A 19,172-nucleotide genomic window follows, 5' to 3' on the forward strand; every position below is an offset into this window, starting at 1 on the left:
CACTTTTTGCTTTCTTTCTCCATCTCTGCCACCGTCTCTCTCCCTTTCTGGACTTGTCTTTATTTGGCACTCCCGGAAGCTGCTGGGCATTGCTCTCCCTGCCTGCCCGGGCAGCTGATGTGACTGACTGACACCGGCTCCCGCTGAGGAGGAGGAGGAGAAGGAGGAGGAAGAGGAGGAGGAGGAAGGAGAGCAGCGGCGAGGCGAGGGAGGGGGGGGGAGCGAGTGACCGACCGCGGATTTTCATTGCAGAGAGGAGGGGGGGAAAAAAAGGCTACGCGACTCATCAAAACAGGTAACTCAAGAGCAGGCGGCGGCAGGAGGGGCGGGATGCCGGGAGCGGGCCGACCCCTTTGGCCCCGGGCAGCGCGGCCGGGGCCGCGGGTGCGCTCCCGCCGGTGGCGGCGGCAGGAGCAGCCGCAGCGGACATCTTGGGGATGAGGGAAAGTGATGTGGGGACGACTCCGGGCTCGGCCGGGGGCGGCAGGGCGGCAGAGTTAGTCCTTGGGCGGGTAGTGCGGCGGAGGTATCTGGGTCAGGGACCCGCGCTGCCCCGGACTTCCCTCCTGTCACCTGCGCCGGGCTGCGCACGGAAAACCTCCCCCTCTCTGCCTTCCTCCCTTCCCCCGGGTGCTAAGTGGGAAGGGAGTGATCTGGGCTGGGAGAGGGGAGACCCGAACGAAATACCGCGGCACGGGAGGGATTCTCTTTGGGGTCGAAGCCGGATCTCCTCCGCCAAGCCCCCCGTCAGCGACTCCGGGGGTGCTTTCGGCTGTGCCCCAGCCCCCGCTCCGGGTCCCGGCAGCCGACGGGTTATTAAAATGCCCTCGGCTTGTTTGTGCAGACCTGGCTGTCAAATGGTGCCGGTCTTGAACTCTCTTAATCAGCGTAAGATGATCTAATTCTGAGGCAGGCGGCTCTAGTGCCCGTGGGTGTTGGGGCGCCGAGCCCTTGGATCCCCCCGCCCTTGGAGCCGGAGGTGTGCTTGTGGTAGAGGTGGCAGAAGAGCCTACAGGTTTAGCGCAGAAGAAAGGGTTAAATAGCATCTATGGGTGAGCGACCTAAAGGCATAACACATACCTTTACATAACATGTAAAGGATACTTCAAATACAAGGTGGCTTTCAGAGGGGGCAAGAGAAAGGCAGAAATGAAGACACGTGAAGCCGAGGTCCTGCATTTTTCAGTAACTTGACATCAGGAGCGCTCCCCCAGAGACGCAGCCAGCACAAAGCCGAGAACTTCTTGTGACCGCACCTGAAAATGTGCAATCTGTCCTTTGCTTTGAGGATTGCTGTAGTATCTTGGCATTACAGCATTAACAGTGAGGATTTTTATTAAGTAGAATTTAGATTTTGTAATGTGTAGGGGCAGTCTTAAAAAACAAAGACCATTTGGGGAAGAAAGCTTTCTTTATATACCTTACCTAATGTGTTTGTTTCTGAGCAATGGAAAATAACCCCCTTCACAGAGGCCAGTCCATTAGGAAACAGTTGGAAGGGATCTGTTTATCAGGGGATCTGAGTGGGATAAACCTGCAGATTTTATAAATTTATTTCTAAGCCAGGCAAAAGTGGCAGTGGTTTATGGACTACCATGTTTCATTGTTTTGTGAAATTGTAATCAGCAAACTTATCCTACTTCAGAAATGAACTTGAAAAATTATTTAGAATAGTAAAGTGGTAGATGGAATGAGTTGGAACTCAATACAGTACTCTCAAATCTAGCCTTTTAAGACATTACTGTGAGTCAGATACTCTAATTTTTGTGCAACTTTTATCCTAGCATTTCCTTTTAATTACTTATGCAGATGATAGTCAACTTTTTTCTGCTTTGATGCATTTTCAGTACCAGGATTTCATAACTATTTTGAGCAAGGTTGCACAAGAACAAAGGCAATCTACCTTCTGTAACAAAGCCAGGCAAACAACATGGTCTTTTTGGTCTTGGGCTTAAGAAAAATGCAAGTCTTCTGACTATGCCTATGATTCCTTTGTGTCTTTCCCCTTGAATGCTGCTCAGATGTGGAAGGTGGACAGGCACAACTCCAAACTTAATGAATAAAATATGTTTTCTCAATTAAATAAAAATGAAGAGGATGTGCATTATTTACTACTACGGTAGAACCAACCTCTGACATATTTTCATTATTCTTTGTCAGCTGTGGCTCTCACTTAAGTGGAGAAAAGTGCTTCTTAGTATACCATAAGGAGCAAGAGTACAAAGATTACATATATTAAATTCTCTCCCATGATTAGATATTCTGATCCCACTGTATAATTTTTATTAACCATGCAAAATACAATGGGCACCCTAAGCTTAAAAAAAAAAAAAAAAAGAATAATTAAAATTCACTCAGGTCCAAAATTCATGGTAATCTGAATTAGCAGGTACTGGGAGAATAGAGTGAATAGGGAGGGCTGGAAACCAAACAACTTATATTCAACTCAGCCTCGATGTTGATTTGCAACATCGCCTGATCAAAAATCACATAATCTAGGCTTTAACCTGTGGCCTGTCAGTGGCAGTAAAGTTGCAATTGGTTTGAGCTCTAGGGAGAGAAATTATGAACTGCCAAATACCTTAAAGAATATTCTTAGTGGTTCTGCACGAGTTCTAACGTCACGTGCAACAGCAGCAAAATCAATAGCTGCAGTTGCTGCCTACTGGAACATCTGACTACATGAAAGAGAACATTCTGTGCTTATTGGGGCAAAAACAAAGAAACACCTATGATAGATAAGGCATACATTTTTGTAGTTATTCTTCTGCTTTATTATGAACTGGTTAAAGGATTTTGCCTGATGAAGTACCCCTGATATACATAAATAATTTTAATTCCTTTTTCTAAAATTTCAAGTGCATCTTTTGCAGTAGAGGGGACAAATGGGAACTTGTCATTTTCATGTGGTACAGAGTCCACTCCAGTTGCTTACATAATACAAAATATTTCAAACTCTAAAGATTCGGCTCTTCTTCAGAATGTCACTGCTAACGACTATACCAGAATAGCAACACCTTTACTAAGCACTGTATGCTGAAGTGACAAAAGCATGAATGAGCACAGCTGCATCTGTGGCAATGATTATGCTGATTCAGATGCTTCATCAAGAGTAGGGAGTTTGGGGCTTCTTAAATTTGTGTGACCTCTGTCACCGTTTAGCAAGACTTTGTGGCATGGACACCACTACAGTCTACACACACACTGCCTACTGCTGTCTTAATTTCACCTGTGTTCTTAAGGTATTCTGACTGTCAGTTTCAGGGACTTTTTGTTATTTAAAAGGTCCCATTGAGACTACTTTCCTGAATATACGCTAATGGGAATTGCTTTGTCTGACCCACAATTTTTCAGGGAACAGCAAGCCAAAGAGGTCGCTTGTAGAATTCCAGATACCAGTAGTAGTATGCTGGGAATTAAAGCCTTAATGCTTTTGTGGGCTATATAAGAAAATGAAACAGGGAAATGCTCAATTACATAATTAAATAGTGGCACATTTTTCCAAGAAGATCTGCTCAGATCCAAGCTTTAGGCTATGTTTTGTATTCGTTTAAATATTTTATTCATTGCTCTTTGGAAGGAATGCAAAGAATCATTTACATTTCTGTGTGTAAACTGTCATTGTCTAGAAACAGCAGACTAATTCACCTAGCTGCTCTGGATCCTCTAAAGCAACAGCCATTCTCAGAAGGGCTGACTTTTACAAGCCTCTAGGGTAGGTCCAGTTTGATTTCTCTGGGTTTTGCAAGACCTTGCACTGAAATAGAGGAGGGATAAATCGTTAAATGTCTTGAGATCTTGTATGTGAGCAGGTTGCATGGATTATCATTAAAGCTTAGGACCTCTTAAGTAGTACCTTAAATAGAAAGGTCTTTTTTAGTAGCAGCTGGCCCATTTCATCCTGAATCAGAAGCAAAGGCACAAATTGCAATGCCAGCAGTATTGCAGAATCAGTGGGATGAGTTTTAGAATGGGAGATACATGAAGACCTTAAGTTTTTGTGACCAATAAAGATCCCAGTTGAGCTGCAGAGCAGAGGAAGGACTCATATGGCAAAAAGTTTGCTTAAGCCCTGCTGGCTGCTGCTGTGCTGGAGGAAGAGCCACTGGCTACAGGCTGAGTGGAGCAGCCATGATGAGCCTGAGACCATCAGACACAGATTGCAACAGGATGTTCTGGTAAAAACAGGAACACTTGCAAACTTGACTGAAATCAAGCCCAACTATTCAGGCTTCAACATAATATGGATATGCATGAGAAGTGGGGTATGGAAGCTTTGTAAAAGGCCACCAGCACAGCAATCGAAACTGTTACAAACCTTGGTACTGAATAAATCTAGTCTTGTCTTTTCTTCAGAAGTAATTTCACAGTTTCTGTTTTTAGAGCTTGCAATACCTTTCACTTAGTTTTAACTTCTTCCTTTGTTTTTTTTCACTTCACATCCCAGAAGTATTGAAATATTTGTACTTTGTGGAATTTACCCTTTCAGAGAGTTCAAATTCAATTTGTTTGGAGCCATGGCATAAAGGATCTTACTGTTCAGTTATTCTGAGCTGAACTGAAGCACTTGAATAAAATCAATGCCTACATACAGTATTTTCTCGGTTCAGCAAGGCAGTCTGCTTATATACAGTAATTGGACTTGTGACAGGTAATTAAATGGCTTGTAAGGCCTTTAGGATGCTTGATTACATGAAGAGCCTGACACTAATATATAGTAAATGAGGTGGCTAAGACCACTGCATTTCTGATGATTGGACAGATACTAAAAATCATACACTTCATTGGAGGGAGAGAAGAAAATAAAACCAAGACAAAAGACTATGAGCAGTGGTGACATGAAAAGTGAGCATAAAAGGAATAGGAGAATGTACTTAGAAACTGGGTTGCCTTGGTTATTTTAAGTCAATCATGCTTACACAAACTGTCAGGCAGTCTTGACTGCTTCAGTGTATCATTAAATAATGAACTCGCTCTTTGTGATCACAAAATTCATGACAGTCAGAATTATTCAGCAAGGGATAGAAGCTCTTCACAGAACTTCCCAATAATTAGAAAGTGAACTGATACTCGAGGAGATATTAAGCACATACATGAACACATGCCATACTTTAAAGAATTCATATTAAATTATCAGAGGCCTAACTGCAGTCCATGTTATTATTACATTGACTTGTAGACATACAGCTCGATGTGTGCAGTTACTCACCTATATTATAGGACTAAACTGGGGTGTGATAAGAAATCTAAAATGCATCAACAGTCTTAGAGGTATTTGTCAAAACAGTGATTGTTTTACAATGCAAGTTTTACAATTTTTCTGAACAATGGGATGAAAAAAGGGGTCTGTTCTTTTTCAACATGTTTTTGTAGACAGCAGCCAAACAGAAAATTATGCTTTGTGGTACCAACAGCATAAGGCCAAAGGAAAACACTTGGGTTAAATGGGAAAGGTTCAACATGAACCTGCTTTTACTTCTTCTATGCAAATGTTTTTTTGCTTATAAAAAGCAGTCCTTTAAAAACACATAGGTTATGCCAAAGAAAGAAGTCCACACACAAGATAATTGATGTATCACACTCTTATGCACAGCCATAAGGGACTCATTCATAGCATAGCAGTGGGTTTAACACACACAGTGAGATACAGAGAGAAATTTTTTATGATGAGTATACTAGAGTCAGCCAAGACTTCAGATCAACTTAATACTCAAAATGGTACATCCATCCACAAAAAGCAGAAGTCATGCAGACATTTTTGTCTTTTTGCTATTTCAGGTACAACTGTCCATCTTAACAAAAAAAGAAAAAGTCACAATTCTAATACTGTTTGATATACAAAACTAACTATTTTAACCAGGTTTAAAAATTAAATAATTCTCTATACTTAAGAATGAATTGCTCCCAGATGAGCTTGTAGTAGATCTAGGGGCAAAACATTAAAAATGGCTCTGATTTGAAACTCAAATCATTCTTCTCACACAGGGCCTTACTGAGAGGTCTTCTGGTTTAATCCAAATTGACATCAGTTTGAGAAGACTCTGTTTACATTCCTCCCCTACAGCTAATGGAAAACAAAACACAAACCATACAAGGTAATGTTCCTATTGGTCTACCAACACATACTTTCTTCTCACCACTGTTCCCTCTGCATTCTCTGTGCAGAATCTTTTTACGATAGCAACCCAAAAAACTGCAAGTGCTCCTCCTTACCACTCAGCCAGTACTGAGTTGCTTCCAAGCTCTGTCTGGGAATGAGCAACTCCTGAGACCCCAATCCAGTGGGTTATTATTGTCTGAACAAGAATGGGGTGCAGCAGGAATTTGGGTCCCTTGCCAAAGGTGGCAAAGAGACTGCCTGCTCCAAACAGCTTGGATTTGTAGGTGTATGAATGATGATATAGGTAAAAGAGCCATTTCAGACCCAGGCTGTCTGTTTTTGTCAGAAATGAAGTGCTGTAAGATGCTTTTGTAGTTTGAGGGGATATTCAGGAATGCATTTCTCCTCCCTTGATGTTTGTTGACATAAATTGTACAGAGGAACTCTCAGAGGACACAGTGCTTTGGATCTATAAAATGTTCCTGACTGGCTCTCTGATGGTACCAGCTGGCAATCTGGAGGGTTGTGTATTTTATTTCATATCTTAGTAGCAATTTATTAAAAGATTAAGAGAGAAAGGACACGTGCAAGGTGCTGTACTTGCAAAGACAGTGTGATTTTCCACTTCCAAGGCAGTGCAACAATGGTAAATACAATTAAAATGCCACTTTACTGCCTATATTCTGGTTTAAGCATCTGCCCTTTTTTGGCATAGTGGGGAAATCCAAATCTGACATGTAGGATATCAGATGATGTGCATGAGTGAGACCTGGCATCAATTTTCAGATGCTAGATGAATTTGGAAGAACTGGTACTGAGTGGGGGCAGGGAAGGAAAGCAAATAAATTAACAGGTAATTTCTTTTATAGAGTGCTAGGAAGTAAAACAAACTGTGGAACTTTGTACTCTATTTCTTGCTGGTGTTTGTGAGAATCATTTCATACTTTACAAGGTAGCACCATTTTTTTGTTCAAAACCCCATTTTTACATGCTAGATATGTCATCATATGTTTTTTCCCCCTTATGCTACTGTACTGCTTTTCCCTGTGCATTCATTACAACTTGTTTCTTCTTGAGGATGGAGCAATATTGTCCTCTGTTGTAAGTCACGTACAATAGTAACTGGAATATACGTGTGTGTTTTGACTTAGAGTTTGCTGTTTGGGATCAGTATATCAGGAAATTCTAGTCTACAGCCAAGTTTTTTCCCCTTGATAATAGATAAATGGTGCTTTGAGACAGTTGGGGAGGAAAGCAGTGATCTCCCAAGGCCTGCCTATAAGAAGAAATCCACTCTTTGAGTTTCAGCATACTTTGTTCTACCTAGTTTTGGCTTTACTTCTTTTGTGGAAGAAATGACAGATGGTAGTACTACTACATGCCAAAAAAGATACCACTAACAGTAAACAGGGCAGAGCTGTGGATCATCTGTCTTGATTTTGTGCCCAAGAGATGGTTACCAATGTTAGTGTTTAAATGATTTGTCAGTAGATGTGTGTTTACACCTTTCCTGACTCCTAGGTGACCTTATTTTCAGTGAAGGACAGTGTTCTTCTTCACCAGGAGAGCAGCTGGATAAGGATTACATGAGAGTTGAAGCATTGTTATTTTTAACTCTTTATAGGTGGTCAGCATCAACTCTGGGAAAAGATACATGGTTAACCCTGATAATCACTTCAAGATCAAATCTTTAATTAAAATCTTGACAAGTGAGATAGTCTGTCTTGATGTAAAAACATGCTTTATGAGAGTGGAAGCATGCCATAGACATATTTACATCCTCTTTTCTTTAATGTGCAGAGATTTAATTTGACACTGTAAGTAGACCAGTCTTATTTATTTATAATATAAGCTCTGGTGCTATGTCATGGAAGAAAGTACCTTCACAGAGTCAAGCTGTGTCATTTGTGTTCTGATTCCTTTTGAGCTGTGGCTTTGTGGTATCTCTTTGACCATGCAGAGTGCAGTGTGGAATAAAGTAATCAGACAAACAGCTGAATATAGGCCAAGAAAATGCTGAAGTGTCATAACATGAGACAAATGTGTAAATCCCAATATATAGGCAAAGATGTCAGTGTTTAGATTGAGAATGGATGAAGAGAGTTTTCATGCTATTGTTCAGTGGATGTTTAGAACAGTAACTTCTAATTCCTGTGTTGTTTGTAAGGTAGATAACACTGTGTCTTTTAATGATAAAGCAAGGTGTAAGATTAGTATATGTACAACTGATTGCTCTTTTAGTGTTATGGACAGTGATCACAAAAGTATTTTTGCACTTTATTCATACATGACAGGCATAACTGTGTGTATTCTTATGTGCATGATGTGCATGTACATATATGTATATAAATAGATGCAAATATGGTGTACTCAGGGTTATATAAATGTGCAGATAAAGAGTAGATAGACATAGTGTAAACATGATGATTATCAAGTGTAATAGTCTATATAAAAAGAATAGAAACCTGACATCCCTAATATTAGGGTAAAAGTGGTTTCTACTTCTGTTTAAAGACTCTAACAATATAGTATTCTATGATTGCTGGTGATGCCTGCTTTTGGAAGAACAACATTGTAGTTCTCCAGTTAATGGGACTAGAATAAAACAGTGTAGAATACAGTGAGTAAAAGACTATGTTGTAGTAGGAAAGTATTGCATAAAAAGACCCTTCAGGTATTTGAGCTGTGTTCCCCTGAACTTCTGACACTGTAATGTGTATTCTTAGTGTTTTAGAGAAGGTCATTTATTGGGTAGTACATTATAAGTCTGCTCATTTGTGAGACTCCTCAGACCTCCTGGTGTGTGCACTCAAATTACTGAGTTTGTAGTCAAACAATTGGATTCTTTCATACACAAAATCAGGCAGAAGAGGCCAAAAAGTAACAGGTCTTCCATAGAAGTTTGTGCACAATTTTTGTGACATTTGATGACATCATCAAGGAAAATTTTAAGGCAAATGGAAAAAACCCCAACCAACCAGATTGTATCTTCACATAAAGAAAAATAGATACTATACTAAAAATATATTTTAAAATACTGATGAAATTAGTTGACTGTATGCTGTGTTATGTATTAGTATGGTTTGTTACACCATCCAGACTTAAGAGTGGTTGAAAACAGAACTTCTAAAATAGACACCATTTTAGGCTTTTATGTAAAATGTGAAAAGAATGTACTCGTAATATTTTTTAGGATTAACAGTGCTTTATTTTAAGAAAAGTTTTAATATTCTCATAAAAGTTTGAATTTTTCAGAAGCTGCCCTGATACATTAATCTCATTCCTGCCAAGATATTTGTAACCTTACAAAAAATTTAAGGTGTGGTTTTTTTAAGTGAATTGATTTTTCAAACAGAATAATGTGCATTTTGCAGTATAAAGAAAGTACATTGCCAGTGGGTCAAGAGAGGTGATCCCACCCCTCTGCTCAGCCCTGGTAAGGTCACACCTGGAGTGCCATGTCCAGTTTTGGGTTCCTCAGCAAAGGGAGACATGGAGCACCTGGAGCAGGTCCAGTGGAGGAATGCAAAGCTGACCAAGCAACTGAAGCATCTCTTTCATGAGGAAAGGCTGAGGGAGCTGGGCCTGTTCGGTCTCAAGAAGAGGCAACTGAGGGGGGACCTCATCAATATCTATCAGCATCTGAAGGGAGGGTGCCAAGAGGACAGATCCAGGCTCTTCTCAGTGGCGCCCAGCAAGAGCCCAAGAGGCAATAGGCAGCAGCCGATGCCCAGAAGTTCCACCTGAATATGAGGAAGAACTTCTTTACTGGGCAGGTGACCGAGCACTGGAACTGGGTGCCCAAAGGGGTTGTGGAATCTCTTTCACTGGTGATATTCAGGAACCATCTGGATGCAATCCTGTGCCATGTGCTCTGGGATGACTGCTTGAGCAGGAAGGTTGGACCAGATGACCCCTGTGAGGTCCCTTCCAACCTGACCCATTCTGTGATAAGACAAGAGAGCCCCTCTGAATTTTTACACTGTTCATATGCATAATGTCATCCTCTGCTGGGGGTTTGATTTTTTATTTAATATCAATAGGAAAACCCCATAAATTCCAGACAAAACTTTCTCACAAGAATGGTTCTCTCAAGGGTTTCATGCTGTAAAATCTCCTGCTTCACTTTTAGGTCAAACACAAACGTCATTACAATTATAAAATCTGAAGGTCCCACCCTGTTTGAAAGGCAGCATGACTCAGAGCATAAGAGCTTTGCATGTGTTTCCACAGTCCTAGTAGCTAATTTCCTCTCGTGCTTAAATTTTTAGAAGAAAAATATTATTATATTTTATTAATAAGGATTAGTAGTACTTGTTTGTAAATGAAAACATTTATTTCCATGGTACTTTACTTATTAATTATAATATTTAGGCTTTCTACACTGGCTTTGGAGACACTGAAGCAGCAATGTTTGATTTGGTTGCTGAGTGTTGCATAGTGGTGCAGTTTATTGGAATCTGCTATTACTCTTTAATATCTCTGCAGTACTAGTAATAATACAGGAATCATCCTGTGGAAGAACACCACAGGATGATGGCCCTAGAGAGCTTCTGAATCGCTGCTTGCCCCAGCTGTGGATGTGCATTCCCCTGTTGCTCCTGCTTTTGCACATCCTGGTGCTGGGCAGGGGATGCAGCCTAGTGTGGGGGCTGGGCTGGGACTGGCCACAGGGATCATGTTAATCAAGAGCCATCATCATCACATACACCCCTTGCTGAATGTCACTTATCAGGATCAAACACTCACAACCTTAAGTGGGGAACATGTACATTAAACTGGCTCTGTTAAATGATAGGGGATTTAAACATAGCTTTGCCTTTGCTTATATAACTCTTTCTCACTCTGCATGGTATATAGCACTTTTTTCCCAAGAGATTGGCCAATATTCAAAAATGTCAATGCCTACACTGCCTCACATGTAAGAGAGCAGATAATCACATTGTGAGGAAAGAAGGCAATGTGTGAGTTGTTAAAAATGTAACCTAATTTCTATTTAATCTTAAATCAAAAGTACTGCAGCAGTAGTGCACAGGCAGGCCTCTGGATTTTTTTTTTCCTATCCAAATGTTAATTAGCATTTGATTTTAAAAACTTGGGAAACACTGGTTCATGTTGGGTACTTCTGTAAGAAAAAAAGTGATGGTGAATCATATAAGAAAAATAATCAGAAGACCTTCTTCAATTTTTGTGTAATCTTCAGTCAAATGACTGGGTCCTACTACAAAGTATAAAAGACACAGGCAAATTTCAGAATGAACCTTTTCAAAAATCAGAGAGTATTAATTGTGTCTGTATTTAGTTTCTTTAAATGCTGACTCAAATAATTGTAGGCATAAGATTTTACCAATTACTTCTATGACTATTCCAGTCATCTCAGTATCTGGTTGGGAGCATACAGACGCATTTTGTCATGAGTTGTTCATGTGCAGGCTGTTAAAAGCTACACTAGCAGTGGTTGGAACCTGGTACTTAGAAGGAAGAATCAGAGATGAGTACTGATCTGATTCCCTGCTGGCAAAGAAGCAAGCTACCCTTTGTCAGCTGCTTCACTGCAACTGATTATATGCCAGAAAGACAGAGCTTAAAAAATGAGAGTTTAACCAAAGAAGAAAAAGCCACAAGATGAACAGAACTGCAACATGAAGCAAGGACTTTACTGAGAGGGGTACTGTTTCTATCCATAATGATTTTTTTCAGAATGGCAGAGACTCATGGCTTGATGGAGAGATTGGAGAAAGCGGTGACTCGACTTGAATCATTGTTTTCAGATTCACACAGATCTGGTGGAATGGAGTGTGATGGCATCAATGGAGTCAATGGAAGTAAGTATGTTATTTTGAAGTACCATCTCTCTGTTATTAAAAAATTGCAAATATTGTATATGTTTGTCTTCTAAGAGGGAATGTGATCCCACCTCATACAAATTCTGTATCAAAATAAAGTAATATTTTAAAAAATTTATTTAGAAGTGCCGTGTGACAAGCTTAGTAGCATGTACAATTCTAAACTAATATGACCTAGAAAATTCACGATTTTACTGTTTCTTAACTATACTGTCCATGTCTCAAGCTTTATTACTCTTTCCATTTTAGCAATTATATGTACAACTTATATAAACTTATATCATTGTAAATAACTCCCCAGGTGAAAATGTCTGCTTGAGCCCAGTTAGCAGAAGAAATGAGACATCCCCGAAATGCACAGCATAAATATTCCTATAGAAGTCACCAATATAAACACTGTTGATTTGCCAGCTCTCTCTAAATTTCATAGTGCAGACCCATTTAATTTGTTTAACATCCTTAATCAAACATGAGTTTGTTTGGAAGCATTTGCTTACTAAAGACTGCTATACATCCACGGCCTTACATTGTTATCTCTGTTCTCAAGCGGCTCTCCAAAGCACTACAGTGGAGAATATACTAAAAAAAGCCTATTCTTTATCTATTCATATCATGTCATCAAATCACATTTTTTCGTGCATTAATTTTTGTGGTACCTGAAAGTTATAGGCTAAATAACTTTACATATGTGGTACTTCTAAATATGATGGAATACAAGTACTCTTTCCTTTCTTCAAAACTTGTTTTTCATACAGAACCCCAGCATACATCTCTTTTTTAGATTAATGTTCTTTGCTTTCTGTATTCCTTGCCCTTTCTTGCATTCTCCAGAGAAGAGCACATCCCAGCATGGACTCCACGCTGTACAGAAGCTACAGGACACATGGAAAGTTGCAGGCAGCTTCCTTTACTGACACAGCAACAAGTGGAGTGTGTGAGCTGCTGTCAGCTTTGCCAGCCGACACATGCAAGGAACATTCCCTGCACTCTTGTGTGCCCTGGGCCTGCACACTGGCAGCTGCTGTGGAGCAGCTGACTGAGAGCAGTGTGTTTCTGTGGCAGGAAAGGAGCATCTTCCAGCAGGCTTCCATGGCAGATGAGTTCCAGTCACAGAAAGCTTCAGTAAAAAAGTGCTTGCAGTCCAGAGAAAACCTAGGCAGCTAGCAAACTGTAGCAAAGTCAGGGAGAAATACGATCCATGTACAAACTGACAAATCAATCACCACTATGAATTGTGCAATTCTCAAAGAATTCAGTTATGTAATGAGTCCATTTAGGTGAATCTGTATTTATCCAGAGCACAGTAGTGCAGAACCAGGGCTGCTTTCAGAACAGGAGATAACTCACCATGCCAGGTACTTCCATGAAAACTGTTTATATTCTTGACCTGACCTTAGAGCTCAGTCAGGTGAAAAGATTCACTCCCCAGGGAACCAGAGCCTGAACGCCCCGACAGACCCCTAGAAGAAACCAACTGAGAAGCCTTGTTGAAGTGTGATTATAAAACACACCCACTGGGAGACAGCAGTAAGAAGCTGACGTGAGCAGCACCATGGAGTGCTTGCCAGGCTGCATGGCGTCTCCAGGCAGAGCTGTCTCACAGAAGGACTCAGGAATTAGCTTTTGCTGGTGCAGTTGGGAAAGTCTTCAGTTTGTGTGACTGGTAGGCCTGCAGTGCCCCGAACACTACTCCGTGTGCCTGTGTCACTGTGCCTCTGCAGAAGTTCAGTACCCGCCACAGCCACTGCACAGGAAACAGTCTTACAGGTCTCTTCTTTTTCTCCTTCAAAAGTGACACTCAAGCCAGAGTGTGACCTTTTTTAAATCTCCAATTGAAATGGAGATATATTTCTTTCTTCAACCATGACCTCCATCCCCTAAAAGACCATTCCATAATTAGATTAAAAAAAAACCAAAAAACCTTGGCTTTTCAATTAATACATTTTCAGAAACAGGATGGGAGATCTGTACCTTTACTGTTTTCCTAAATGGCATTACAATAGCAGAATTGCAAATAAATCATTCCGTTGCTGTGCACAGCCCACAGCAAATTCTAGTAAATGCTCCTGGGAGTGAGCTGCATTGAATAGAAAAAAATAGCATAGTTGCTTTCTAGCTCTGCATAGGAGAATTTGGTGAACTGTTATGTAAAACTCTGCTCTAAAAGGAAAACGTTACAATGATTCTTTTGGAAACATACACAGATTTTGAAAAAGAACATAAATGGGCTTTGGAAAACGTCTCCACAGCTAAAACCTTTTGTGGATTAGGTCATTTTTTTACACACAAGGGTTTACACACAAACACTTAATATGGAAGAAAGCCCAGAAATTCCTCAGAATTATAGGTGAATGGCATCGAGAAAAGAAAAGGAGCCTTGAAATCCCACCTAGCTGACTAACTACATTTTCTTTTCCACACAGGCCACTGCAAACTCCAGTTGCCAGAGCCTGTCTTTTATTCTGTCACAAAGCCAAATGACCCTTGTGGAATAAAGAGGGCTTTCATAGCTATTAATTTGGACACAATTGTTATATAGTGCCAAAAGGTTAAAGCAAATTCTCTGGGGAAAGTCTGGTGCCTCTTCAGAGCAATCCTCAGGCTTTATTAATGAGGGAGAGAGGCAGGGAAGAATTTTTGCCTTGCTCTCTCAGATCCTACATATGTCATAGATTCATATGTGTGTAATTCATGCTGGATCTGGCAAAGGTTCTGGGGCATAGACAAGACATGAGGGAGTAAAGGGAGGGTTGGAAAGCATCCAAGGCAAGATTATTTTTGCTATCTTAACAGGTACTGCATAGTGCCATGTAGAAGCCAGGTGTTTAAGAAACTGAGGCCGATCTGCATTTTCTGATTGTTCACTTAATCAGGAAACTGCTCTGTGTACCATATAGAAAATAGCAGCTTTATTCCTCTTTTATAATGTATAACATATATATAGTCAATGGGATATGTTGTCTGGAAGACTTGTTTGTGCTTTATCCAGTGACAATTTTGCAAGGTGAGACAACAAAATGAGGAGATTACAAAGCCATATCTCACTGCATAAATCTACTGTCAACCCATTCCAAAGCCTCTCTTACTGGAAATTGAATTGGTTGCTATTAAAAGCGACCAAACATCACAGAGATCTTCAGGAATGGAGTAGTATAAAAATAGTTGTTAAGTACAGTACAGGTTATTTTTCGGGGATAATATTTGGTTAAAGTAAAATAGGAGAAATTTGTTATGAGAATTAGATTTCTCAGGTCACTCCTTTGAAGGGCTGATTGTTTTAGCACATGTTATTTTAAGACAGAAGAGGCTTCCCATTATGTTATATACAGGAAATTCTCTTAGAGGTTCCTATTCAAGTTCTAGCAAGAGCAGGATTTTTTTTCTCTTCTTTCTATCTAGGACAAAAATAATTTTACATCCTTTTTCACTGATTTCGTAAATCAGAAGTGAAGTTACAATAATCTCCTCATTTTCTATGAAACACTTCCTCCATCTGCTACACTTCTTGTGCATTATATACTTTATGAACCCATTATAATCGAATGTTCCTTGTCTACAGGCATAGCACCATATGTGGAAGCCTTTGATAGGCTGCTGAATGGAAGTGTTGCTGAGTTTCTCAGGTACAGCAAGATTCTTGAAGGTGATGTGAAGACACATGTGAGTATTTACTCAGATTTTCCCATGATGGTGGAAGTGTACAGGTCTTAGAATCTGTGTGATCAGCCTTGATTTCTGAGTAGAGGAGTGTAGTAGCAGAACAAACTCTTAAGTTATTAATTCTTGTAGTAGAGATAGCACACTGAGTACAGTTGGTTCAGGAATGGCACAAGGTTGTATGGATTCATACAGCACCAAAGCTGAGCACCACAGAATGCAAAATATATAAATATCCTCAGTCACAAGCAATTTGAATAGTTTTGTTGGCTGCTGAGCTCTTTGCAGGACAGGAACACAATTATGAACATGTGCTAACAATTTAGTAGCAAACAACAGGTGGGCCCAAGCAATGATATCTTCTTGTGGTTGTTTTCTAGGTATGTGTCTCATCATTCCAATTAATATATTGTTCTGGTTGTTTGTTTTTGTTACTCACATCTCCTTCATTTGTAACAATATAGCAAACTAAAAATGATTCAGCCATTTCAGTGACCTTTTGTTAAAAACATAAGCTGTAGCAAGGAAGTACTATGGTATCATTTTCATGGTGACAATACTTTCTAACCTTATAATCTTAACCTTGTGATCAGAACTTGTTTGTGTCATTTTGTTTTTCTAAGGTGGTCTTCCCTAAAATGGGTGGTGATAGAATTGACAAGGGATGGACTCATCTTACCAACAGCTTACCAATATAGATTTTGGAAAAAACAAAAAAACATCCCACACACACAAGAGAGCTGGGGTCAGTGCAAGCTGGATCTGAAGGAGTGTGAAGCTTTTGACTTTTCTAGTAGATCCATGCCATCAGGCCTTCCTCTGTGTGTATGGTTCCCAGTTGATTGCTGCTGCTGCTCTACATAACAAACACTGTAGCCAGAAAAACACGCAGTCCTACAAGCTAGAGATTCATGTTGCAAGGCCAACATAAATATTCTTCAGGACAACTAAAGCAACCAGTCTACTTACAGAGAAAGATGACGATTATTCTGCGATCTGTGTTTTTTTCTGTGGTGTTACATATTCTGGTTTGTAGGACAGAGTTTCTGACCTAGTTAGGCCTAGAAAATAGGAGGGAGTAAGGAGACCAGGCAATCCTAGACAATCTTTGTTTTTCTAAGGAAATGCTGCACTCCCTTTTTATTTGAAAAAGCCTAGAGAATTATACTGTAAGCTACAATATATGTACTTTGTTCTTCAGAGAGACTAGGGGAAAATAAATAAATGAGGGTTGGAGCATTGGAGGAAGAATTATGAACATAACTGAACAGAGAATTGCTCCCTGGAAAGGTTTGATTCTAGCTTGGTTTTTACATTCATTAGATGTCATTATTTTGAAGTTGATTTCTCAACAGTTTAGATCTGAGTGATACAAAAATAGTCTTATTACCAATACTAAGTAGGGAAAGGGATTGCATTTAGCATTCTAAATTGCTAAACCCTTTTAAATAGTGTTTTTAATATACACTATCTAAATGTTTAAATCATTAAATCAGTAAGTGTGCATTTAGGCATTTGTCATTATTTCATACTCATAATTGAGTCCATATAAAATATTATTAATAATTTGTCAGCCAAGTCTTTGGACAGTCCCTAGCATATTGTTGTTGATAGTGTAATGCAAGCTGTGATACGGAGTATTTGTTAGTGCTATGAGCTTAGACATTGCATTAGCTTTCTTTACATAAAGAAACTGGTGATTCTGATTGCAGCCTACTAAATATTCTGAAATCTTAGATTCTACATTTACAATGTGGAGCAGACTATGGTTGCCTTATGCTCATGCTTATCACTAAAGCAACATCTGTGCTTTACCTTAACAAGTGGAACAAAGAGTATTTTTCTTCTGGGTGTCCTATAGACCATGTGTCCTCAGCATTATACTTGCAGCTGCTGTCTCTTTCACATAATGAGCTGAAGGGAGGGTTGTATTTTATTTCAAAAAACACCTGTTGCCTTGAAAAACCTCACATACCTGACAGACCAGAATGGTAATATGAGAGAAAGAGAGACTTCATATTATGCTAAAGAAATGAGGGATTTAACATGATGTGTTTCATGCTGATGGCTGTAGCGATTGTGTGGTTTGTGTGCCTGTCAAAAGGAAGAATTCAGACACAACTGGTATATGTTGGGGAGCCTTGTTCCTATTTTTTCAGCATGCTGTACTCTAAAAAGTCTGTTAGAACAAAACAAACAAACCACAAAAAAGAACTAATAGCTAGCTTCTGGCTCTCTTTAACACAGCAGCACAGTGGGTTTTACAAAGATTAGTTTATCAGATTTCTGCTTAGGCTCAATCTTGAGAGCAACATATTTCTCCTTCAAATTACAGTACATATACGGGTGAATCTCTGAGGTCAACTGCAGTGAAAAAATGAACCACTTTTTAAAAGTCAGGGAGAATGGTTAGGCTTTTACATACTCTATTTAAAACAAATTACCCTAAACAGCTAAGAAAAGATCTTTTCCCTGTTTTATCACTGTGGAATAAAGATCTGGTGATTGTATGGATACTTTTGTGAAATGCAAAGTCCCCTACAGGCACAGATTTTATGAAACCACTTTCTGCTGTCCATGTCATAACTGTAGAGCATGTGAAGTCAGTGAAAGAGTGAATGTGGCCAAGACTGCTACCAAGCAGCTGTCTTTGGCCTGACATACCAGTGTCTCAGAGGCTGTCACCAACCATTACATGCTGTAACAGCCCTGAAGCTGACTCACCATATGTGCCAACACCAAAAACTGTCCTTCTGTCAGAATGAGGGAAATTCAAAATCAGTATAAAACAGATTGTGACTCTACAGCATAGGCCATGAATCCAGCACTGCAGAAAATGTGTTAAGGATGACAAAGAGTTGCTTGTGGAAGACATAAGTCTACCTTTAGATTGTGTCCTATGAGGAAACTGGGTTCAAGCAGGTTTGATGGGCTCTTTGCCTTGGCAAAGCAAAGAAAGCAAGACTTTAGAAGGTCGAGAAGCAGGTTTTTGTAATGTGTTTATTATGAATTTCTTCACATTATTTTTGTTTATGTGCTATCTCAAGTGGTGGAATACTTTGGCTTGAATTTGAGTAATGTACCAGATGAGACATCAAGATAGGAAGAGAATGTACTGGTTCCACAAGAGAAGGATAGATAACCTCACATTTCCATATTTTAGTATTTTATGTGGTACAGAGCAGTGCATAATTGCAGCCTTCTGTCAAACACATAAGCTAATACTTGTCTTTTTAAAAAATGTTTATTTGTAAAAATCTTTTAACCTCCCAACCCCTCCAGTTGAAAGAACAGATTGTCTCTGTGATTCATTTATGTTCCCTCTTCTCTCATCCAAGCTATTTATCTTGGAGTGGAAAACTATAAAAATATGGATGCCTTTTCCCTCCTTTCTTCCATCAACTTCCAGCTGCTGAAATGTGGAGCTCAAAACAAAAGCTCAAAGAGCTTGGAGCGTTCAGAAATGCAGTTGCTCCTTATTCTGCAGCAAGCAGAAATTCAGTTGCTCCTTATTGGAAGAGAATTTTGATGCAATCCATTACATGTATGACTGCATGAACAAGGTAGCA

At 39.8% G+C, this 19,172-nt stretch overlaps 1 protein-coding gene across 3 annotated transcripts in view; it reads left to right on the top strand.

Moving 5' to 3' along the window:
- The first annotated feature begins 219 nt into the window (after positions 1-219).
- The window catches only part of CAP2 (cyclase associated actin cytoskeleton regulatory protein 2), a 67,185-nt gene continuing 48,232 nt past the window's right edge, over positions 220-19,172 (top strand). The window contains exons 1-3 of one of the 3 annotated variants that reach the window (XM_053961829.1): positions 220-295; positions 11,872-11,925; positions 15,506-15,606. In XM_053961829.1, the coding sequence (XP_053817804.1) occupies positions 11,892-11,925; positions 15,506-15,606 (135 nt within the window). In that variant the 5' untranslated portion in view covers positions 220-295; positions 11,872-11,891. Of the gene's footprint in view, positions 296-6,038; positions 6,096-11,800; positions 11,926-15,505; positions 15,607-19,172 lie in introns of those variants that run through there. The other 2 variants (XM_053961809.1, XM_053961820.1) reach the window with 2 other exon arrangements.

This window comes from Vidua chalybeata, chromosome 1 (genome assembly GCF_026979565.1).
Source record: "Vidua chalybeata isolate OUT-0048 chromosome 1, bVidCha1 merged haplotype, whole genome shotgun sequence".
Lineage (NCBI taxonomy): Eukaryota > Metazoa > Chordata > Aves > Passeriformes > Viduidae > Vidua > Vidua chalybeata.